Source organism: Uloborus diversus, chromosome 6 (assembly GCF_026930045.1).
Source record: "Uloborus diversus isolate 005 chromosome 6, Udiv.v.3.1, whole genome shotgun sequence".
NCBI classification, from domain to species: Eukaryota; Metazoa; Arthropoda; class Arachnida; order Araneae; family Uloboridae; genus Uloborus; species Uloborus diversus.
In genome coordinates this window covers 100,873,796-100,900,132 of record NC_072736.1, presented here as the reverse complement: position 1 = coordinate 100,900,132, position 26,337 = coordinate 100,873,796, and the positions used below count along the sequence as shown (strand labels likewise).

The 26,337-nt window shown below is 32.0% G+C and overlaps 1 protein-coding gene across 1 annotated transcript in view; it reads left to right on the top strand.

Moving 5' to 3' along the window:
- LOC129223764 (ATP-dependent Clp protease ATP-binding subunit clpX-like, mitochondrial) overlaps positions 1 to 21,201 on the top strand; it is a 70,790-nt gene extending 49,589 nt beyond the window's left edge. Inside the window, 6 exon segments of the mRNA XM_054858123.1 lie at positions 2,835 to 2,999; positions 5,051 to 5,139; positions 7,579 to 7,743; positions 11,740 to 12,039; positions 16,913 to 17,005; positions 20,939 to 21,201. Coding sequence (XP_054714098.1) covers positions 2,835 to 2,999; positions 5,051 to 5,139; positions 7,579 to 7,743; positions 11,740 to 12,039; positions 16,913 to 17,005; positions 20,939 to 21,121 — 995 coding nt within the window. The 3' untranslated portion in view covers positions 21,122 to 21,201.
- Positions 21,202 to 26,337: the final 5,136 nt, after the last annotated feature.

Here is a 26,337-nt window from a genome sequence, read left to right as displayed (position 1 = left end):
ATTTTCGGAAATGACAGCTCAAAAGTTTTTGGAAATTTTGGATCACAAAACCCCTGGTTGATTCAATATTTGCATAATAATAGAAACATATCCATCTCAGATTAGAAATTTGCATGATACTCGACACATCCATCTTGTATGCAGAAAATTAACATAATTTAAAATAATAGTAAAACATCACTTAAAATAATAGAAAAAATGCGGCAAAAATCTAATTAAGAATTAAATATACCATAAATATAATGCGGACTTGATAAATTACTCACTGGCTGATTAAATCCAATTGTGGAAAATTGGAGGTTGACGAAGACGTCTCAGCCTCAGAGTCTGATACAGGAACTCTAGATATGTTTCCATAACTTTTGTGTTCATTTGTTTTTTCAACAGTCCAAAAAAAAGAGACTACACTGCTTTGTCACCCGAAAGCTTCCTTGTTTTTATTATAGGTCGTCAAAGGGTGCCGTGAGTCGAAAACATTTGGGAACCATTTTTGCACGATACTATATCCAAAACATCAATTTAAACTTTTAATCTATTTGCAGCACATTTGAAAATAAACTCAGTGTGACTAAAGACAAAACTATCTAAAAATTACAACAGAAAGAAATTATAATCTACAGAGAGACTTTACATTTAAAAGAAAAAACATTAACACATTCAAATGTTTTTTCAATTGAAGCCATGCCTGTAGATTTGGATATAGTTTTACAATAACTGTCATTGATTGAATTTGTTGCAAAAAAAGGGATTGGGCGTCAGACACTTCTTTGTTACTTTTCATTATACTGGCTCCTGAACCCATCGCCGCAGACGAACTGTCTCCAGAAAAGCTATTTTACTGTCTACGTATTTTAAATACATATGCTATAAATAGAAAAGTGACAGTGATCCCCCCCCCCCCCAAAAAAAAAATCGAGAACTATTTACTGTTTCTTATTATGGTTTCCATCCGGCTTTTCTTTCTTTTTTTTTTTTTTTTTTCAAGCAGTCATTTTCACTACTCAAATACAAGAACCTTAGAACAGATTACAAAGTATTATCGCAGATTTTGATGGGGAGGGGGGTTTATGACCCCTATGGTCCCCCTCCTTGTATCCTTTTTGTTCAAGTTTTTATTTTTCAAGCAAACATTCAAATACTGTTGCGGGTTTGCCCCTTGTATCCGCCACGGACCCCCCCCCCCCCCCACACTGCGCAGCAAAAAAACTCTTGAGTTTGTGAGGCTATTCCAGCTGATTCTTCTGCAAATTGAGCCCCTGAATCCGAATATAATCTCCGTTTTCCCCCTACATGTAACAATTTTTGTACCAAAGCCCCCTCTCCTTTTTTAAAAAACTTTTCTTTAATTTTAGATCTTTTATTTTCCTTTGGGGGAGAAAGGAGCATTATATTAACCGCTAACATTGTTTTAGAGGGCAAGAAAGGCTCAATGTTCAAAAGCATGAGCACTGATAACAAAAAGGGAGACTTGGGAAGATGATTCGGGGGGGGGGGGGGATAACCACCACCCAATATTGTAAAGGGGAATGTGATGGGAGGGAAGGTGGTCGTATTTAGAAACAAGGGGTCATTTTACATAAGAATCAGCCACAAGAGTATCTTTTTGAATGAAGACTTGCAATTTAACTCGAATGCAATGTGCGACATTCACGATAGTTTTTTTTTTTACATCACAAAAATTATTTTGGACATGGGAGTCATTAGAAGCAAGTTTTATTCTCTTACTCTGCACTGAATTTTTCATAAAAAAACATCTTTTTTGAAAAAGCAGAATAAAAAGATCATTTTTCTTGATTTTTCTAATATCTGGGGGGAGGGGGTATAACCCCCCCCCCCCAAGTCTCTTCTTTTGCTATCAGTGTCCATGATCTTGAACTTTGAACCTCTCTTGCCCACCCAAACTATGTTAGCAGTTAATATAAAGCTTCTTTAAACCTCCAAAAAAAAAAAAAAAAAAATAATAATAATAATAATAATTGCTATAAAACTAAGGAAAATTGAAAAAAACTTGGTAGACCTTTAAAAAAAATGGTACATATAGAAGGAAAACGGAGGTCATATTCGGATTCAGGGGGTCATTTTACATAAGAATCAGCTGACAAAATGTCAAAAGCATTTTGAAGGGGTTTTTTTGCCGCACAGTTTAATTTTATAAGCACTTTAACTCATTCTTTAGGCACTTTTTTGTTATTGCTACTATCATTGCAGATGCAAGTCATTTTTTATTCTTAAAAATTATTGAGTAAAAAGAAATATACATGATGATAAATACTAAAATTGATCACTTTGAACTTTTTTTTTTTAAATATTGTAAAAACCATCCACTACAAAAAAAAAAAGAAAAAAGTTTTTTTATATTTTGGTACAGTTATACATATAGAACAAGAAATGACATCCAGATTTAGAGCAGAGAAGGTTTTTCTTTTCTTTTTTTTTTTGTTTTTCTTGTTTTTTCCCCAATGCAATAATTTTTTATAATCACAGCAAATGGATGAAAGAAAGTTCCATTCCAGATTGCCTAGCCAAAAAAATATATTCTAGTCAAAATGTTAAGTTTTATCTGTAAAAGATTTAATAAATTGATGGTTTTCATCAGTAAAGCTCAGTACTTAAGGATTTCAAACAAAATCTCAAAAACCAAACATCTCTATTGAAAACCTTAACAGCCCTGTTTAAATGGCTTTGTTTATATGTTATTTTAATGGAAACTGCTGTTTAGTTTTTTCATACTAGATGCTTTATTTATTTCTTATTATTTCCCACCTACTTTTTAAACATTTTTAATTGTTTTGTTTCACTTTTTAAACCTTTTCTTTGTCTATTCCTTTTTTCAGGAAAAACGTTGCTTGCTCAAACAATTGCTCGCTGTTTGGATGTTCCTTTTGCCATTTGTGATTGCACAACTTTAACTCAAGCAGGCTATGTTGGTGAAGACATTGAATCTGTGATAGCAAAACTTCTCCAAGATGCTAATTATAATATTGATAAAGCTCAGCAGGGTAAATCATTTGCTGCTATTCAAAGTTGTATTTGAAAAATTCAAAAAGTCAGTAAGCTTAAATTGTAAGTTGTTAAAATGCTGTGGTTTTTATCCCTCAGCCTTTTTTTTTTCTCTAATATTCAGTTCTGACCAATAAGATGTTAACTTATTTATTTATATTTACTGTGGAAGAAATAATATTATTGACTCAAAATATAATGCTGTGGATTGCCTAACTAGTAACGATTGAAACTGGAGAAATAAAATAGTGATGCAGTCTTTGATTTGTTTTTTCAACTCTAGTTTTTCAACCTTTCAGTGAGTTGATAAAATGAGTACCAAGTGTGCTTAGGGATTAAACCCTGGGAGTTCTGCATTTGGCTGACCACCGAAGCGGAACATCTGGCTTGCAAACCAGATGCCTTGGTCATGAAACTAAGCAGGACACAGTAGACCTTGGCCCTTCTGGGCTGTTGCACCACTAAGTTGAGTTTAATGGCCCATACGCAGGTAAAATAAATTTGAATTATCGTAACTTACAATTAAAATGAACTATAGGAAACACTGCAGTCTCTCGTTAAGGTTAATGGTGGCTGAAAGAAGTGAAACCAAGACCTACTCACTTACTGAGGATATCACCTGTTTGATGAGACATCTGCCTTGTACTTGCATAATTGAAATATTTTACCTCTTTGGCCAATTTTTTCAAACCATTACTAGGTGGTGTCTTCAAACTCTAGCATTGTGAATTTTTAAGGTAATTTTTAATTAAAATATTTTTTTCTAAATTAAATAAATTTGTTTTATAAAAAATAATTTCCAGGCTGAATTTAAGCAAGCATTGAATTTGGAATTTTAGACTCTTGAAAGTTTTTGAACTTTGCAAATGAGACAGTTTTCTATGCTTTTTTCCCATTCAAATCATCAATTTATAAACTTTTTTTTAAATAAAATCTTTTATTATTATTATTCATTGTATGCTTTGTTTATTTATAATTTGTTGAAAAAAAGTGCAAAAAACTAGTATATTGTGCCTTTCACATTTAGAAGAAAGCACTACATTACTATTAAAAAAGCAGAATAAGAAAGCTCAACTTATAAGAAAAGGAAAGGTTAATTGAATTATTTAGTGTGGGCTTTTTTTTTTTTAAATTTTTTGACACTTAGATAAAGTAGTTTGATGCATCATCAATCAGCTTAGTGTCCATGAAGACACTCACATTGTGGCTGTCTTGTCGGGGGAAAAACAGTTTTATTTTGTCTTTTAATGCACACTGCTTTAATGTATAGCTTCTCAAAGTGGAGGCCCATTGGTCCAGTTAGTTAAAGCATCATGCAAATAATGTGAAGGCCATGAGTTCAAACCTCCATGGACCAAAAAATGTCATTTTGATGACTTATTTTCTTCAACAGAGTTCTGATCTAAATGTCCATGAAAAAATCTTAACTTCTTAAGGGCAAGATTCTGAACTGCAATTGTGTTGTTACATTTAAATCAAAAAGGGAACCATTATACTTCATCAACTTCGCAAGTAAAACATTATTTTAAAGATTTTTTTCACCGCTATCAGGAAAAAACAAACAAACATTTTGGCTGTTATTAGAAAAATTACACTTAAAACAAGGGATCTTTGAATTCATGTTGTTGAACTCGAATGTTTCTCACTGGGAAGCAAGTATTGTTCAAAGCAGAACTAATGCTTATTTGTAGATAGGTGAACAAAGAAAGTTTTGAGCAAAGGTTTTCTGAACAGATTTGGCCCCATAATCATTAACATTTTTTTAAAATCTTATGGATTTTAAATATTGAGATGACTTTAAAATAAAAATCTGGCCTTTTTTTGGTTATTGTTGCTTTTTTAATGGAATGTTTTGCATCTGAACTCCTGTTAACTTGGTACATGAGAACAAATTTTTCATGAGTTTCTTATGAAAGTAATTTGCATGACCGTTTTTCTATTGGCTATTCCTAATGTACAAAATTTTGCTTCAAAGTAATAAGAACCTATTTTGTTTTGCAGTGCTTTTGTCAAATTGAGTCTAAAATTCTTCAAATAATTACTTTATTAGGTATCGTTTTTCTTGATGAAGTTGACAAAATTGGTGCTGTACCTGGGATTCATCAGTTACGTGATGTTGGTGGAGAAGGTGTTCAGCAGGTCAGCACATAAAAAATTTATTCTCTAAACTTTTTGACAGATTTTTGAAGAAACACATGTAAAATTTTAAAATACAATTTTGCAATTAAATTTGCAGGTATGAGTTTATTTCATTAGGAATCCCTTCAGTGCATAGAAAGACAGCTATAGAAAAGGAATTTTTCTTTGTGAATTCAATTGTGTATTCATTGTTCAGGGGTTACGTACGTTTCATGCATATTTAGTGCAAAAAAAAAAAAAAGTCTAGAATCTATTTATCAATCTTAATTCGATCATACTAATTTACCAACTAGGTTGTCTTTTGGAAAAAGATCATCATCACCCCCCCCCTCCCCCCCCCCCATGCATAAAAATAATTTTGGACATGAGTAACTTAATGAGGTTTGAATAAGTTTTATAATTAAGAAAAATTTTGAAAATTCTTTTAATTTTTTAAATTGTAAATAATCTAATGAATGTAAAAAGTATTTAAAAAATTCTTAATTTTAAAATTATCTTACAGACAATTTGAGTTTGTTCTGTAATAGGGTCACTCTTCAAAAAGTGTAACTTTTCTGTCATACGGCTTTTACAGTATAAACTTTGAGACACAATTGATTTAGCAATGCTTTTTAATTTCATCAAAAATATATCTATTTAAACCTGCTAACATTTTTTTTTATAATAATTTTTGTTTTAGTATATTTTTGGTTCACAACATGTGAATTCTCACCTCCGTGGCATGTCACACACCTGGCATGACTGTTTATGTTGCTTAATAACTTGTTTAATTAAAAGTATATACTTATTTATTTATTATTCCTTTCACAAGTGTCTCAAATACTAATTGTTTAAGTATATTTCATTTTTTAATGTTGTGTTTTAGTTTGTTTTAGTAGAACAAGAAGTTGTGCCACGCAATAAATTCTTACTTCCGTTTCCTAAACACAAAATGCCATTCCTCATTAACATACATGGCAGAAATGACATCAAATTTTATTTTCCATGATACAAAGGAACCCCCTTGTTTATTTTTAGCCATAGTTGAAGTTGTGAGATTTTTGTGGAAAAACAAGAAGATAGATTTTGCTTTAAAAACTAAGTGTGATTATTCTAACTTCTTACCTCTGTGAACTTGAATTTCAGGGATGTAAATTAATGCAAAAAAATAAGTGAACATACTTTTCATATGCTTAGCATGTGTAGATTGTAGCAAGGAAGAAAAAAAAATCCCTTAAAAATGTATCTATTAGGCCTATATAAATGGAAAATTCCTCACCTTTGTGACTGACCTTTTCAATATCATTATTTCTGAGGTAAAAATAAATGATGGAGGGGAAATACATCAATAATAGGCATTCTACCAAAATTATAAATTGCCAGTATATCCTCAAATTTACTAAATACTATTTTGTAACATAGATTTGTACTTTAACTAAGAGAGCTTAATATTATAAATACAAAAGTGACGACCAGCAACAGGCTCTGGGCCCAGCTAGACTGGTCCTAGTCAATTTACAATCCCCCGTGAAGATCAGTGGCCCTCTTAAAACTATCTACTCCCTTGCTCATTACCACCTCTTCTGGTAAACTGTTCCAAGGTTCCACTACCCTGTTAAAATAATAATTTTTCCTAACATCCATGTTAGCCTGAGATTTAAATAGCTTAAAACAATGACCCCTTGTCCTGTTTTCAGTGCTAAACTTCAGCCCCGTAACATCTTTCATTTTAATAAATTTAAACAACTGAATCATGTCCCCTCGGTCTCTTCTTTGCTCAAGACTGTACATTTTTAGCCTTCTAAGCCTGGAATTATAGTCTAAGTGAGAAAGTCCATTTATTAGCGTTTTACGTTCCCACTCATCATTAAAATATCTGATTGTTTGCACAATTAACAAAATTACTACTTTGATATTAAATTGGCCTCATTTTTAAATATTAAAAGTTTTTTTTCTTTTTTTTTATTTCTGTGAACAAGGCATTTTTAAAAAATTTTTTATTTATGAGTAAAATAATTGGAACTTAGCTGGGCCATTGTTTATGGTTACTTTTAGTAGGTAATACTTTTGTGTAAGAATGAAAAAAGAAAACATAAGGCTTTGAAATTGAAAAATATTTGGGTTCAAAAGTTACATTTTCTGGAGAATGACCCTATAGTAAACATTTTTTTAAAACATACTACTATAAATTTAGTTGCATAGTTTATGTTTTATAGTGATTAAAAAATGAAATTTTCTTTCAGTTAAAGAAGTAATTCTAGTATATTTTCTAATAACTATAATGTATTAAGTATTTGTGAAAAAATACAACTTTTAATGCATGATAAGTTTGTATGTAAGAGGTGCCCCCCCCCCCCCCCCGCTCTTAATAATATTTTTTTTACTTTGTACAACTTTGAATTCATAAAAAGTTTCTATATAAGTGATGTTTCCCCTCTTAATAATGTTTTTTTTTCCTAGGGAATGTTAAAAATGCTTGAAGGAACTTTAGTCAGTGTTCCAGAAAGGAATTCAAGAAAATTACGTGGTGAAACGGTTGTCGTAGATACCACAAACATACTATTTGTTGCATCAGGAGCTTTCAATGGTCTTGATAGAATTGTTAGTCGAAGAAAAAATGAAAAGGTAATTCTATTTCATCCATAGCTTCTAACATTAAAAGATAAAAATCTGGGAGGCATGGCATTAAAAAATTTAGCAACAAAAGGTGGAGTGCAAAAGAGATTTTTAATAATATGTGGGGATTTCTTAAATTCATAGGACAAGATTGTCCTATTGTAAAAAGATGTAATATCAGAAGTATCTATTTTATACTTTTTAAATGTAATAATTGTGTAAATATAGTGTTAATCCTGGAATGTTTGGTATATGTAAAAAATGTTTTTTACTGGATTTAATGTCTACATCTTGCTAGAGCCGCTATATATATATATATATATATATATATATATATATAGGTCGACGTATCAACTTAGGATTAGCCATTTTGGATCAGATTTTTCATTGCTGCAGAGCTAGAGTTACCAGAACAAAGTTTTGGGTTTTACCGAAAATAATATTTTATTTAATAAACAATTCATGTGTGTGCCGCTAATGATTGCTCACAGTAAAAAAATCACCAAATGCAATATCTTGCCAGAAAAGACAACCACTCAAACATGCCCTCCAATCCCAAAATGGCTGATCTTGAGCTGATGCGTCGGCTTACATCTTGTTATAGTGACTACTCAAACATTGAAACTTCTCAAACATTTTTAAATGTTAGCTACAGATTTTATGCCTCTCAAACTTTGGTGCCCTGGGGACGTGCTCCATGTGCCCAAGCCTTAATCTGGTCATGATTATAACCATCTCATAAAAGTAACATTAAGCTATTAATTTCTTAATGGCTTAAAAGTGCAAATGGTTGTAGTTTAAAAGATATCAAAGCACTAATGGTAGTATATTATTGACTGTTAAAAATACCTAAAACAAGGAGACTTTTTGTTAATGAATTAATTTGTCTAAAACCCTTAATGTAAATTGGAAATCAAACAATAATTTCAAGTATAGACTAGTAACTTAAGTAAGTTGTTTTAAAATAATTGTTTAATGATAAACAAGTTACTCTTGGTGCTAATTTAAAACAATTTCGTTTAATTAATTTTTGACAACTTAATATTTCTTGGAGAGTTTAATGCATTTGAAATTTTCTATATGTTTGTTTTTCAATATTTTCTATATGTTATTGCTTGAATATTTTTTTGATCCCAGACTGAAATGCTATTGAGAATTACTGACCAAGAATAAATGCAAACTTGTACAGCCAATGCTGAAATAAGCAATACTTTTGTGCACTTAGTACATTAAACTTACATGTAGTTCTCAGTGAGATATATAAAAGCTAAAATATAATCTAATGCCTAATTTTATAAAGGAGTAGTAATAGAACAAAAAATATTTGTAAAAGCGTCAAGGTTTATGTGTTGGCCTTAAAAGGTAGACCAACGGATGTGGAATGGTAAGTTCAGGAGGAATGAAGCAATGGAAACTGAATTTCAATTTAAATAACATTTTATTCAAAATATGTGTAAAATGTAAATAGGCAAAAACAATCAAAGATTAATAAAAAAGCACATCCCCTATTGACAAGTCAAATATAATAATATCCCCCCCCCCCCCCCAACAAACAAATATCACAGAGAAAAATCACAAGATTCTATTGAAAAAAAGCATCAACAGTTCTAAAACGTTCCTAATATTTTTAAAAATTTACCCTACGCCATGCCACAACGATGGTAGCTGTCCAAAAAACTATTTTAAATAATCATACCACTGGAAGTCCATACTTTAAACTTGGCACACATAACAACGAAGGCAACATCCATCTGTCGGATGTTCAGACGAGTTGAAAATGTCCACTCGTGGACAGCAGACCAGAATCCATGGTCAATCAATCCCAGGCACACCCATGCCACTGAAGAGGCAGCACAGGAAATTATCTGCCCAGCTTCAAGCAAAACAGGATCCTTCCACTAGCAGAGGCAGCCTCACCATATAGTGGATTCAATCCAGTCCGACCGGCTCTGAAATCTAATATATGCCAGACAAACCTTCCGGCCCTGTTAGGCCTAATACTTAAAAAAAACATCAACTCTTCAAATTTATATTCCTTAAAAAACACCTTCGTTTCTTGTAGGGCACAGTTTTAGAACATCCTGCACTTTTAGCAGGCTATTGAATCTTGTTTCAACATATCTGAAAACCTCCACGTCCTCTGCGTGGATAAATCAATCCATTGAGCACAAACGCTCAAATCAAAACGCACCGTTTGCAGAACAGAAGCAAATCATAAGAGATCGATTGATTGATTGACTTTCTATCAGGGTTCGTACGGGTCATGGAAATCCTGGAAAGTCATGGAAAAAAATTTAGTGAATTTCAGACCTGGAAAAGTCATGGAAAATTGAAATTTTCGTTCAAAGTCATGGAAAATTATTTAAAGTCATGGAAAAATGTCCTGGGCAAAGAGAAAGTAACAGTTGCTAAAAGAGTATCAGAAATATTGAATGATTTAACAGTCTTACATATTAAAACTGGAAAATTGAACGATCCCAAAAACAATTCTGAATTTTGAAATCTGGTTACATCCACTTCGTAGCAGCCGCTCGTCTTTTTTTTTTTTGCAATGTCATTTTACTGCTTGGACATCACTCATTTTGCATTTACCATTATTTTCAAGACTTTTTATATTCTGTAGTACCGAACTTGCACATTTTTTATTTTGCCACGCCCACTTAAAAAAATGCAATTCAATTGCATCCCAGTTTGTTTTTATCACTCGTAAAAACTTTATTACTAAATTTATTAGAGTTTATCTCAATTTGTTGAAACTTTTAGAAAATGAAGATCTTTAGTCAGGTGATAAAACACAGAAATAGGGGAATTCTAATACTCTAAAACAGCCCAACATACGGCCCACAGAACTCCATATGCGACCCACTGCTATGTTCAATGTCAGGAATCAAACCCTATGTTCAGGAATTTCTGAACCTACTAATTTATATGCATTTAAAAATGCAAATAAGTAAAAAAGAACATTTGAATCAGAAGATTTACTCGCTACTGAATATTTTTCCTTTTTTAAATATAAATATCTGGTTTAGAAACATGAATTTACTAAAGAATGGCTTTTCTTTAATGAACCAAAATACTGTCAAGCTATGTGTATGCTTAAATGCAATGCTGGTGCTATTAGGCAACCTTTGAAGCAAATGTATTGAAACTTAGTAATGACTCATTCAACCTCTGTCCCATTCATTATCATTCAACCTGTTTATAAAGATTATTAGACATTTAAGCACCGTTATATTTCATTCACTGTAGTTTTACTAACTTTACTAAAAGTCATATGATGAAGACAAATAAGAATAGTTTAGTTTTTAGGTGTACACTGATATTTTTTCGATCATCAGTAAGTGCTTTGATGAGGTAGAAGCATTCACGTAGAAGTTTCGCTAATGCTCATTTTCAAAAAATTTCCAGTTTGAAATTAAATAGTACTATTCTCTTCACGTAAAAAGGTCATGAAATTTTTTTATGAAGTCATGAAAAAGTCTTGGAAAAGTCATGGAATTTTTTCATCCGAATGAAGTATGAACCCTGTCTATTTAAACCATCTCAGTTACCCCCTAGCAATGACGTGACGTCGTCAAAATTTACATCTGTTGCATCTGAAAGCAACCCACAGTTAATCCTTTAACTGTTGCTATTTCTTAAATTTACTTTTTTGACTGCTACCAGCAGAAAAATCCTCAACTCTTGAGGCCTGACATGACGTCCGCCGATGGGCGAAACACGTGATTGACTTGTTGGGTGTTTAGTCACTTGGGGATTTCTATACGCTCTAGGGGTTTACGCAGGCCAGTCTTTCAATAACATTTAAAACAGGAATGTATTTCTAGGATAGTTTGAGTGAACAAGTGAGTTTTAAACAATTAAAATACATTCTATCCTTTTACGAAATTGCTCCAAGAACAAAAAATATAGGCTTATGTATAAGCCTATGTATAGTAAGTTATGTATATCATTATGAATAAGTTCCGCTGATGAGTACCCCTTTTGTTTACTTTTTATTTATAGTATCTGGGATTTGGTGCACCTGTGTCAGAATCACCTGGCAGAAGAGCTGCTTCTGCAGCAGATATTGCAAATTTCACTACCACTACTACTGCTGCAGATGATAATGCAGAAAAAGATGCTCTGCTACGCTGGGTGGAATCAAGAGACTTGATTGAATTTGGAATGATCCCAGAATTTGTGGGAAGATTTCCTGTTGTTGTGCCCCTCCATAGCTTGGATGAAAAAATGTTAGTTCAAATTTTAACAGAGCCAAAAAATGCACTAGTTCCTCAGTTCAAAATGCTATTTACAATGGATAAGGTATGTATTTTAAATACTTGGATCTCTTAGTGTGTATGTTTTGCGTGCAAAGGCAAATAATCATTTTTCAAGTTACCAGATTTTTTTAAAATTAACATTATTTTTACATCACCAATAACATGAATTAATTCTTAAATTGTCTTTGAATACATATTCCTAAAAAGTTAAAAGTATAGTAACAGGAGTATGTTTTAAGTGTGTTGCTAAAGATGATTACTTTTCCTTTTGCAAACAATACTGTTGAATTTTGCTCAGAGTTATAAAGTCTATTAAAAATATTGTTGTATAGAGATGATTTTTATTGCTTGAAAAAATTATACTGCTAATAGTAATGAAGATTTAAAACAAGCAAATATCCTTGTCAAAGATACTTTTTAAAATGGTGTTTTTAGGGTGATTGAAAATACATGTAAAAAAAATTTTTCTCCTAGATAACAGGACACCCCTCAATAGGGTGTCCCAAAAAACACGGTCTTTCAAAAGTTGAAAGTCTCACCCTCTAAAAAGTTTACTATGGTGGACATTAAACCTCTGGTAAAATTTTATAACTCTACGTAAATATTTAGAGGTCCCCCAAGAGTGTTGAATTTTGCCAAAATGCCTCAAATTTTGCAAAATTTGACTAAAACAAGGGTTTACGTTTACTAGCGCCCCCTGTATTGTTTTAAAATGTAACCTTTTATACATACACTAATGTCTTAGTTGCAATAAATTTATTTTAAAAAAAAGGCACCAACTATTTTAACTGTAACCATATCGCTGTAAACTAATAGCGACATTTTTTTCCTGTTTGGATTCTATGCTGGTGACTTCAAACTGCTGATTATAAAAAAAAAAGATACATAGCTCTGATCAAAATTTCTGAATAATATCTATCAGTACTAGGAAAAATGATTATGTGTGGCTCATTTAATCTGGAAATTAGGAAAAATTTTCCTTTTAGAAGAGTTATGGACACCAGGAACAGTTTAGCGGGAGACTGTAATGAGTAAGGGGGTAGATAACTTTAAGAGGGCCATTGATCTTCATTGGGGACTAATAAACTGACTAGGACCAGCCTAGCTAGGCCCAGAGCCCGTTGCTGATCATCACATTTGTATTTGCATTTGGATATCCAATTTAAAAGAATTATATTTTTAAGGAATAAGTTACTCTGTCCATCCAACATGCCATATGAAGAGCACCTGGGCTTTTAATGGAAGTTTTAACATTTATTCCAACCACCAAGACAAAGATTCAAAAGTTCTCTGAAATCATTTCAAAAGGATGCTTCTAATGAAGGAGCAGGTACATGAACTGATGCGGATGAGACTCATTCGCTGTTTTTCTGATTGTTCTGACTGTTTTTCATGGATAGTCGATCATTTATCTAAAGCACCAATGCATCCTTCCCTTGAATCTAGTTGCAATTTGAGGAACTGCCTATCCTCATAATTTTTTACGAGTTGTTTCGAGTTGGCATAACAATTGATCCAGGCTTTTGATTCACCTGATCTCTTGGTTTGTTTCTGTTTCAATGCTTCATTAAGTTTGCCTGCTTTTTATTTAAATCCTAGGCCTCCCTTGATACATGTTGTTTTTGAATTCTTGGCAGTCTGAATTTTTCCCAAAATGGCAAAATTTGATCATATACTAGACAGTGCTGTCTTTAATTGTGCACTTCTTGGTAAGGTGAAAATAAATGAAGTTTTGCATTACATCTCTTCCTCATGGCGGACGTGCGCCTGTATTTTTCTCATTTGGAAATTCAAATACAAATGTGATAACCATTAACAGGTTCTGAGCCCAGCTAGAAAGATCCTGGTTAGTTATGAAAATCAATGGTCCTCTTAAAGTTATTTACCCCCTTACTTATTACAGCCTCTTCCGCTAAACTGTTCCAAGTGCCCACAATCCTACTAAAGTGAAATTTTTTCCGTATTTCCAGATTAAATGAGCCATACATAATCATTTTTCCTAGTACTGATAGATATTATTCAGAAATTTTACTCAAAGTTATGTATCCTTTTTTTATCACCAGCAATTGATGTCACCAGCATAGAATCCAAAGAGGAGAAAAATAGCTCTACTTAGTGAGTACAGTTAAAATAGTAGGTGCCTTTTCTTTACTAATAATAAAGCAGAAAGTCTCTCTGTCCAGAGGATGTCTGGAGGATGTCTGTAGGATGTCTGTAGGATGTCTGTGACGCGCATAGCGCCTAAACCGTTCGGCCGATTTTCATGAAATTTGTCACAAAGTTAGTATGTAGCATGGGGGTGTGCACCTCGAAGCGATTTTTCGAAAATTCGATGTGGTTCTTTTTTTATTCCAATTTTAAGAAAAAAAACTATCATAAATTACGAAATTATCATAACGTGGAATCGTAACATGGGCACAAGCCAATTGGCGAGATACGAAATTATCATAACGTGGAACTGTAACGTCGGTACAAGCCAATTGGCGAGAAAATTCACCATACATTATTTGTAAATATACAAGCGAACCAAAAGACCTTTAATTTTTCTATTACGGGCGAAGCCGTGCGGGTGCCACTAGTTTTTAAATAAATTTATTGCAACTAAGGCATTAGTGTATGAAAAAAGTTATTTTACAATGATGTAGGGGGCTCTAGTGGACTTAGACTTGTGGATAGTAATATACTAGGGGAGAGGGATTAAAAAAATACATTGTACTGAAAAAACAATGCTACATATCATAATATACACTAGCAATATACATTGTATTAAAATAATTATTTATAAAAAAACAGCTGTGGAAATGTTTCTAAATTTAAAGACATTTTCTATCAGGGGTCTGTCCAGGATTTTTCACAGGGTCCATTTTTTGTGAAAAATCAAATAATTTTGTGAAAAAGGAATTAATTTTGTGAAAAATCAAAAAATTTCGCTTTTTTTTTTTTGTTAAAACGAAATTTTAGAATTTAGAGATGGCACAAACTGCATCAATTAAACTTAAAGTTGAGTGTTTTCCTCTTCTACGTCGATAAAATCATTCTGGATTTTTTTTTCTGATATTTGGCAGGGGGGGGGGGGGGGCATCGCTCTTTCAAGTATCAATATTTATCTACCATTCTACATTATGTTAAATTATACTAGATATATTTCTGTACAGTACTTAAAATAATTGTAACAAAAATATAAATAAATAAAATAAAATTCAGAATAGGGTTCAGCATTCAACCTTTTGACCCAAGACACTCTTAAAAAGCACAGAATTTCGTTTAAAACTTATAAATTCCGTGATTTTAACAAAAAATAAAAAGATATTTCAATTGTTTACCTCTTAACAAAGCTTAATAAGCATCAAAAATTCGAATTCCCATAGCGGATGCAAAGAGATCGCAATTCTCAAAATGAAGGCATCAAAAGTATAAAAACGGCTTGTAAAAGAAATATTTTTGATAAAATTATTTTTAAATTGCATTTTAGAGTCCTATGATAAACATATCATTAATATCTGTGGACACAGTTGACCCAAAAAATAAAATAAAATAAACCATCTATTCAGCATTTTAATTTTTGACTCATAACAGAAAATGGAATTTTGCTTTAAAGACTTGAAATGAGAGTTCTAGCAGAAATAAAGAGACTTTTCATTTATTTGAATCCTAATAAAGCGAAGTTAGCTTGAAAAAAGAACAAAATGTGATTCTCATATCGGATGTTAAAAGATTGCATTTTTCAAAATGTAGACATCTAAAGAAAAAAAAAACGGTAATTAAAAGAGTTTATTTAAAGTTAATCATCCTTGTTAGCATCAAAAAATCAAAACCCATATAATTTTCTCCCAAACTAACAATTAACCATCGCACCGCACCGTAAAAACGCAAATATTGACAAGCTGGCAAAATGATGAGAATATTTTCTAATCACGTCATTATAAAGGTTCAACGCCAGACGCTAAGTGGTGATAATTTTGAAGTTGGTAACCCTATCTGAAGCGATCATCAGATTCCTCACCCTTACTATCCCTTTGCAGTTCTAAGTTCATTTCGCAGATACATATTATTGTTTATTAAATCATAAGCGGAGAAAAGTTCTTACCAATGCCTTTTCAGAAAAGTTTACAACACCGCTGCTAATTAGCTGTGATAAAACAAACAACCATTATATTTATTTGGCAGTAGCAATTATTTATCGCTTGCAGAAGCATACCAAGAGTGCCGTTTTTTTTTTTTTTTTTTTTTTTTTTTTTTTTTTTTTTCAAAATTAGTTGATTTTGTATAAGCTGATCCCTCTAATTTGACTTAAAAAAAGGTTCCAAAAATTATCGGTTTATACAGAGAAATATGCGTTATTTTGCTATCAGATTTGCTCTTTCAATAAACAATTTGTGACAGATCCGATCTTGTTTATCAGAATTTTGTGAAGGGTCCGTTTGTTTGATCGGGATTTTGTGAAAGGTCCGTTTTGTTTGATCGGGATTTTGTGAAAGGTCCGTTTTGGTTGTCAGATTTTTGTGAAGGGTCTGTTAACGGACCCAAATATCCCCTGGCCAGACCCCTGTCTATGCTATGGCTAATGTTAAATTAAGGGGTCATTGAGCACCCTCTTAAAATTTGAATAAGAAACTAAAACTTTTACAGCATAATACTATTAGTAAATCTAAAAAAATAGGGGGTGTCCTGGACTCTAACTGAAAAAAGTTTTTTAGGACCACCCTAGGTGTTATGTTATGCTTAAAAATGTTTTTACACTAACCCTTTGCAATTAATGATGAATCAAATTAATTATAACTGAAAACTACTTTTGTTTTTTGCTGTTGAATATTATTGATGTGCAACAACTAGCAATGCCTCTATGAACTACTTTGAGTGCATTAGTGGTTAATTTTCATCAATATTTTTGGCTCATAAAATTTTATTTCATTTAGGTTGAGCTTGCTTTCACTGAAGACGCTTTGAAAACAATTGCTCACTCAGCTATGGAAAGAAAGACTGGAGCTCGTGGTCTTAGGGCTATAATGGTAATTTTCTCTTTTTATTAATATCTTTAGTTTTTAATTGTTGGGCAATCACGATTGCTTATTGTTCTCATTTGACTGTTTTGGCATGCTATCATTTTATTTTCCCACCAGCACCACCGTCAACCGGCTCCTCACGATGCTGGTCCTATAGCGAAAACCGTCTCCAGGTTACCTACACACATGCGCATACAAACTCACACGCCTACACACACACACGAACATACACACACAGCACTGCATACACAACATGCACACACATGCATACATATACACACCCATACACACACAGCACTGCGTACACACACACACATGCGCCTACACAAACACACATGTGCCTACACAAACACACACACGCTCGTGATTGCGAAAAACATAATTTGAATTCAAGATGCCAAAAATTCTAATTAATTTTTTAATTTTTGATTTAATTTTCTTTCTTTATTTTTCATACACCTTTCTTTCATAGGTAAAAATAAAATGTAAACTTACTCAGTTCAGAATTATGACACTATAAAAGGATATAAAAAAGCTTTTTTAACATAGACTATTTTTATAAACTTGGTTTGTACAAAAGGGGTGCAATAAAATAAGTATATGATTTTTATTGCAATGCTCTACTCAAAAATTGCATTTGATCTTAATATATTTTTTCTAGGTTACTATAAAGTAGCCAATAAAATTTAAATTAAAAATTAAGAGAAGAATAAATATAGGCAATACATTAAAAGCTATTTGTACCATGCTGTTATACGGCCTATTTCGTTTTCTTTCAATTTTTTAATTGAAATTTTATTGCCCCCACTCCCAACCAAATATAAAGATATTAATATCAACTGCAATTTTTGAGTGTTGTAATTAAGAAATTATATTCTTATTTTATTTCATACATTTTAAGCAAACCAAGCTAATAGAATGTCTTTAAATCAATGTATTAAAAAACTTTTCATTATCTTTAAGTTTTTGTGTCTTGAAATTTATTTGAGATGAAACTTTTTGAAATTTAAAACATATTTACATGTTACAAGTTTGCCTACCATAAAGGAATAATTTCAGGAGCATTTTGTAATTTTGCAGAAAAGTTTTGTGCATAACGTTATTAAAAATTAAAAAGACATTTTTCTAAATCTGTTTTTATTTTTGATAATCATCCAGAAAAATAGCATGAAAGTAATTATTTTTTAATTGATGAAACGTTTTCAAAATGTCATACTTCTAGTTTAAACTGGTAAACTTCTAGTTTATTTTTATAGGTATGTTTAAGTGTGAAACTATCGTTTGAAGTAGTTATAACCAATAGGTAGCCGTTTTTGAGTACAACAGCAAACCATCAAATTTGGAAAATGTGATTTTTCACATTCGTTAGTTTAGCATGGTGCGGACAATATGGGCAATTGAAGTAATTATAGACATTTGGCATATGTCTGTCATTATACATTGAAATCATAAAACATTAAAAAAAAAAAAAATTTGAACGTTATTAAAAAATTTAATATTATAAAAAGAAATGATTAGTCTGTGTGCATTGTAAAAAGAAACATAACTAATAACTCATTGAAATGAAAGGAAGTACAAGTAGTTTTTTTTTTTTTTTTTTGGCTTTCTGCAAGTCTTTTATGAAAGACATCTTTTTATCAACTTCAGATAAGCATTTGCATGATTGCTTTAAAACGCTTGTTTTATGAATTTTAGCAAGAAATGCAGAGCAAAGTTACTTATGTGTGGATTCGAGGAGGGTGACGGTTTTTGTGGAGAAACTCCACAACATGAAAAGTTGGCAAACCTACTCTTACCTATACTTATCTGAATCAAAAAATAAGTAAATCCGGTTATTCACATTCGTTGCAATATATTGTATTGATAGTAGAGAATATCTTAAATTTATCACTAATCTGCTCTAAATACTCCAAGTTTGTATACTCAAACTTAAAAGCAATTTTGGAAAATGCAGCCGTGACAGCAAAAGAGCTTGTAGTAAATTAAAGTAGAGAGGCTGTAAAAAAAAAATTAATTTGAATTTTGTCACCTTGAATTCAAATTATGTTTTTCGCAATGACGAGTGTGTGTGTTTGTGTGTGTGGGGGGGGGGGGGGGGGTATGTGTGTTTGTGTGTAGGCATGTGTGTTTGTGTCTGTGTGCAGGCATGAGTGTGAGGGTAGTTGTGTGTATGTGTGTGTGTCTGTATGTATGCATGTATGTGTTTGTGTGTAGGTGGTTGTGTGCATGTGTGTAGTTGTGTATATATGAGCGTGTGTGTAGGATATGGATGCAACCTGGAGACGATTTTCGCTATAGGAGCAGCATCATGAGGCGGCCGGTCAAATGAAAGCAATAAGCAATCGTGATTGCTCAAAAAAACATGGGCACAATCGATGAACAGTAACAAAGAACCATATATTAATGAGACACTACACCAATCCCTTTACGTGCTATCACACAAATGCAGAGTCGGCAGAAAGTCTTATGACAGAGAAAGTAACCTAAGTAGTACCAACCTAAGTAGTTAGTAAAAACCAGACAAATTTTAATTGCAATTCCTATGGTTAAAAATTCGTATCTTTTTAGGAATTGTGTTAGCAAAAAATTTAAAAAAATTAGAAGACTAAAGGCTGTGGTGTTATTTTGGAAAAAAAAGATGGGGGAAGTTTTAACTTACGAGCAAAATAAATTTATGAAATCTTAGAAAGGGGAGTAACATTTTCAATATTAAAAGTGGGAAGAGGATAAAAAAACTAAAAAGTAGCAGTTGCCTTTCCCCTTAACTAAACAGTTCGCTCTGTCTTTTGACAGATTTCCATCTTTGAAAACTTTGAACACTTTTCATAGAAAATAATTCTTAAGTGTTGTATTTAATGCTTTTTACTTACTTAAAAACCAAACTAGTGACACACCACCTTTCTATTTGAAAAAGTTTTGTCTTGAGAACTTTTTCTACTTTGTCAACTGTAGGATAACTTCTTTTTCTGCAAAACTTAGGAATTTTTGCTTTGTACAAGTGTCACAACATTCAGTTAAGGTTGTTATGAGGAGTCCCATATCATACACACTTGAAGAAGTGAAAAGCAAAGGAATGTAAGCAGACATTCAAGTTTTGAGTAAAATGTGATTAATGTTCCAGTCCTAGGTAGGCTTTCATTGAAAAGTGTTTTTAAATCATTCTGTACAAAATCCTGCCAGTATTATCTCTTGCCCCAAAACAGAGGAGAGGTTCAACTACCATTTGTACTGCTTATCTCCAAATTTTTAATTTTTGGCCCTTCGCTTTTCACTACTGGGTCATTTCATGGTATTTTTGACATTTATGTAGAGTCCGTAACAAGGTCCGTAACATTTTTGCCATAACTTTTTTAATTTACGGTTTGATTGGCATATTATTTTATTTTGAGCTTTTCCTATCAACACACCAACTCAAATTAAAATAATTTGCAAATCAAGCAGTAAATTAAAAAGTTATGGCAAAAAAAGGTCACGTTACAGACTCTACATAAATGTCTAAAGTACCATGAAATGACCCTACTTCAATTCTATCTCTTTAGCCAAAGCATTACAAATAGCAGTATATCTATTAAAATTGATAATGCGTGTAACAATTTGAAAATTAAGGTCAGTTGACATGTAGTCCAATTTAGTGGTTCATTTCAATAGCCTGCTGAATGTTTAAAAACATTAAGTTTTTAATCAAACAAGATAGTCAAAGAAAAAAATGTTATTTTCTGTAATTTAATTTTCAAAACATCCTTAATGTTCTGAAAATTCTTGAAAGTTAAACTGAATATAGTATAAAAAAAAACCTTTTTAAAGTTCTAAAAGACTTGTATTGCCGCTATATTTTATGAGTAAGTTGTATGCTAAAATTGTTGGTATGAGCCTCTAATTCTTGTAGAAACATTTCTAAATAATTTATGCACTCATTTAAAGAATTGTCTATTTTTACAGGAAAATATTTTATTAGAAGCAATGTTTGAAATTCCTGGCTCTGACATAATTACAGTTCGTGTTACACGTGATGTAGTTTTAGGACAGTGCTCTCCATTATATGTTCGAGGACTAAAGCCAGAAAAGAAAGAAGATTATGAAACTGAAAATATCAGAGATCAAGAAAGAGCTGTCAATACATGAAAAACTTTTACGAAGTTTTAAAATAATGAAACTGAGCAACTTTTTTAAAAAATATTTCTTGTATCAAAATCTAGCCAATAAATAAAATATTTTGTAATAAAATGTATTTTATTTTAGTAATTCAATATTTTTTACCGATTTTTTTTTTTTTAATTCTTTGAAAATAACTAGCAAATATTTGTGTAGAGTTAATTAGTATACGACTATGAATATATTTAATGTTTTAAAGTAGGTTTAAGATATACTTTTAAAGGGATTTTTTTATTACTCCAGAAAATTCTCTGGCTTTAATGTTAAAAAAGTAGATTTTAAAATATCATATATATATATATGCCTTTTTGAACAAAACTTTTTTTAACTAATAAGTAATCTTCCTGTAACTTGCACTTATCCATTTCTATTTCCATCCTTCAAATGTCTTAAAATTTACAGTTTGCAAGTAATTGCAGAGAATTACTTGCAATAAGAAAGAAATTAACAAATAAGTCAAAAGTGTGGCAAATTTTCTTTTACCAAGAAATGAGAAAAACAATTTCAACACTTTATTTCATATAAATAAATAAACTTCATAAAAACAATGTATAACACAGTTAAGGCATTATCTTAAAAGATATGTTTAAAAATACGTTCATTGAAAAATACATATTCTAGTAAAGCACAATATGACTAGTGGACGGAAACAAAAAGGCACATTGTAAAAGTAACATTTAACTTTTACACAATTTAATAATTTTTAAGCAACCTTGAAATAAAATTTGTTGCTTTTTATATCATTTTTTAATTTTCCTTTCATTGCTTAAATCGTACTAATAAACTACCATATACTTCTGAATAAGACCCATAACCTATACCACATATTTTGGTAATTTTAGCAAGCAAATGAAGGACTCCATTCCTGCATGGGTCATAGATGTAAAAGAACATCATAGAATAACCCCAGAAGAAATTGAAAAACTATGCATTAGTTCCATTCAGTTAATCATACATCTTCATCAGAGCTGCAGCCCAATAAGCCAGAAACATGCTGGATGGACCGAAAGATAACAAGTCCAGAAAACAATTGCAGTCTAACCACCGATGAGATGGAAAGGCCAGTTAGCAGGCGGAAATGGACGCATAAATTAGTTTTCAGGAATCCATTCAAAAAGGTAACTTTGCTAAAACCCATATCAATAATCCAAGAATAATTATAGTATGTTTATGGATACAAGTTCACTATATCTTCACTGCATTTTTGATAGAATAAATAAAACACTGTGGGTACCTTTTTTTTCCAAAAAACTCTTTTACTTTGACGAATTTTATTTAGACAAAACTTTTACAAGGTGCAAATAATCTTTTTCAAGAATTAAATAAATACATTCCACTTTGGGATACTGTAATGACTAGTGTGATTTTTGCAGATACTTATTGTAACACATAAATATTGCTCAACTAGTTGAATAAAAAATACAGTTGAGCAGATTTCTTCTGAAATATAATTCTTTCCCATAATTACAGTAAAACAATAAAGATTATACACACTTAACATAATGAACTGCTAAATAGCTTTGATATTTTTCTTTTTTCAAAAAATACATTTCAAAGGATTTCATTAAAATTTTCAACTTTCTTTGCTATCTGTGTACAAACATTTATTTCACCAAAATAGTAAAATATTTTAGTACATAAATTATCTGCATATATACATATCAAGGGAGATAGTCAACAAAATACAGTTGGCTCTCTATTTAAGGACTTTCAAGGGAACACAAAAAATCGTCCCTAAATAGAATGCTTTTAAAACTTGGAGCTTCCGGGACCGTGAAAAGTTGTCTTTAAATAGAGAAAGTCGTTAAACAGAGAGAGCCAACCATAGTTTTATCTCTAATTCACAACTTAACCTTGGACTTATTGACTTTGCTTAAAGCACTGGTATTTTATTCTTTTTCTAGCTAATTGCACTAACTTTAAGTATAATTTAAAGTTGCCACATCTTCTAGTGACGGCAATATTCAATCATTTCATGTAGCAAAGTATTAAGCTACAAGTAGAAAATGCTTTGACTTTATATATTAAAGAAACATTTTGTGTTTGATATGTGTTGTAATTTCAGGACACAAGAAGAAAACGAGGCAGTGAGAAGCAAAAGTGATGTAAGTGCTAAAATTAAAAATTGGAAATAGCCATTACAAATGATAGGTGAACCTCTTCTCTGTCATGGGGTAAGAGATAGTACTAATAGCCCTTGTAGGTGCTGCTATACAGCATGATTTAGAAAATTAGTTCAATAAAAGCCTACCAAGCCCCGCAACTTTAAAGCCGTTTTACCCAAAACTTACCCCATGTCTACTTATATCCCTTTGCTTTTCACTGCTTCAAATATAGAAGTATTCAAGTAGTATTTTTTTTAAAAAATTCATGTAATATGACTAGAAAGACTTTTTGCCCCCAACTATAATAAAAAATTGTTTAATCATGAAGTTATATACAAATTTGATTTTTTTCCCTTTATAAAAACAGTAAAAAAGGCTACTGAAAACTATTGTTTGTTTTCAGTAAAACTAACCCATGTTTCTACATGCAATGAATTTATTTTATATTTCTGAAATGTGAATCAAACAACATTTATCACATTTTATTAAGATACAAATACATTGATTTTTCTCTAAGTATTAATTGCACTAAAATAAGTTAATTATGTACAAAACAATAAACGTTTAATCATAACTAAAGCAATTATGTTAATAAATTCGTTAGAAATTATTCATGATCTTCAGTAATATTAAAAACAACATCACATTGTGAGACTTGAATTTGCTTGTCAATTATTAACTAGTTGGGAGAAGGGAGAAGCAACTGGGACTTTAAGGCACTACTTAAAATTTCCTTCAGGGCATAGGCGGATTTAGAACTGAGTTCCTGGGGGGGCAGCATTTTTTTTTTTTTTTTAGCATTATTAGTTGTCTTGATTACAACTGGCTGGATTTAGATTTAGCGTGCCCCTAAGCTATTTCAGGGTTTGGGTCTCTTTAGTAGTCTGGTCATATTTTCTATCGGTGGCAAATGCATTACACATAAGCATTATAAGACTCCCCATGCATTATACATAAGGTCTAAAGTGGAAAATGGAGTCCCTTTTAAGTAGGGAATAGAATATCTCGAATTTTAGGGGGTTCGGGGGTTTCTCCCCCGGAGGAATTTTTGTAAAATAGATATAAAATTCTGCATTTTGAAGTCTTAGAAGGGGTAATTGGAACTACAAAAATCTCGGAGACAGATAGCAAAATACTCTTTTGCAAATTACGATAATGCACAGTAAAAATTGTTTTCGGGTTGACAAATCAATTGCATCAGTTCTCAGAGAGAAAAAGCGAGAAAGTATAGAAGATTGTGCATTGTTATTTGCTTACTTTGGCTGTCGGTTCAATTCAATCAGTTTTTGATCATGCATCCAACCCACCGACAAATACAACAAGGAATTAAATACAAAATGATCAATAGTAAAAAAAAGAAATGGTGTATGGATTTAGAAAATAGGACCATTTGGACAATTCATAATTTATACACTTGATAAGAAATAAAGTTGAAGCACACTTTGCTTAGGAATTTCAAAGACTCATCTAATCCGTTTCAAGGACTCGAGAACAGTTAAAATTATTTAAGGCACTTAAATTGGCCTTTCCAGTCTCTGAAATTTAGTACTTGATTGTACTGTTTTACAGTATTGTTCTAACTTCGTAAGAAACAACTATTTTAAGTTTGGGGCCTCGGTGGCCGAGCGGTGTTGCTCAGCAACTGCTTGCATGCAGAGAGGCATGGGTTCGATTCCTGCCTACTGCTCTGGGTGTTCTTCTGATTTCCTTGTATTGTAATAAAGCTGAATTGTGCTATTTGTCTTCAGGGCCTGATTACCGTGCAGGCCGTCTGGACCTGAGGCCCCCTCTTCCTAAGGGGCCCCAAATTACTTAAAGAATTATGCATAGCATTAAAACTAAACAAAAAATACACACATTTTTAAATTAATAGCCTTCAGGAGGCCTCCAAATTATTGTGGGTCTTCGGCCTCACTTTTAGTTAGTCGGACCCTGTCTGTCTTATATGTCTGAGCAAAAGTCGGACTTCCACCTAAAATGGGGCTCAGTCAAACGAAAGCCACTCATGTTAGCCTCAAAAGCGGATTAGCGCCTTCGTTATTCATTACCTTGGGTGCTCCAAGGGGCATCAGGAACAACAACATTATAAGTTAAAAAAAAAAAAAACTATTGATTTCTCATTACAACAACTTCTTATTTTCAATTACAAGAAGTGCAAAAAACGAAAAAAAAATAGAGTAAGTGGTTTTTTCCCCCCCTTCTGGGCTAAACAGATTAACAATAGGCAGAAGAAGTAAGATAAACGCAAGTAATGCAAAATAATTTCCAAAAATTACTGCATTCGGGATCAAATAAACAGCAATATATGAAACATGTGAGCCACAAAAATTTATCTTAAGTAATATGCTACAGAAACATGAGAACCATGATTTTTATATTTTTGATGCAGGATGTGGCAAGGAGCTAAATTTGACACATTTCGGCATTCCCCCCCCTACCTCCCATTATTTGTCATAAATTTTTATGGTTCGTATTCATACTTTTCCAAATTTTCAAGGTTTTCAAGCACTTTAAAATGGAAGTACTTTTCTTCTTTTCTTTAAAGAACAAATTATGAAATTTTCCAGAGTTGGGGGCCTTTAACAAAGCGGGTGCCCTCAACTATAGCTTGTTTAGCTTATAGGTAAATCCGTTATTTTTAAAATCTTTGTTTTAGTACCCAATTTGTTGAAACAGTCGTTGATTATTTTAAGTATAACGGCTGATTACTCATATTTTCACTCATATACTTGCTCTAATGGTTTTCAATTCAAAGTAGTCGTTTTCAACACATTTTAACAATCCGGTGACAGCTTAGCTTTACTCTTTGTAACACAGTGTATGGTGCCGCCCCCCCCCCCCCCCCATCAGAAAAGGAAAGTGGCTATTCTCTTCATTTTCACTTGTGAACTTTTCAAAAAAAGAAAAAAAAATCATGATTTTTTCTTTTTACATTTTTGAAGGTGTGTTGTTACCATGTATAAAGTCCTCCCAAGACTGGGGGGGCATTGACCCCCCTTGCCCCCCCTTAAATCCGCCCATGCTTCAGGGGTCCACAGAAAGAAATTGGGTCCATTTAAGAACTACTCACAGAAATCCAAA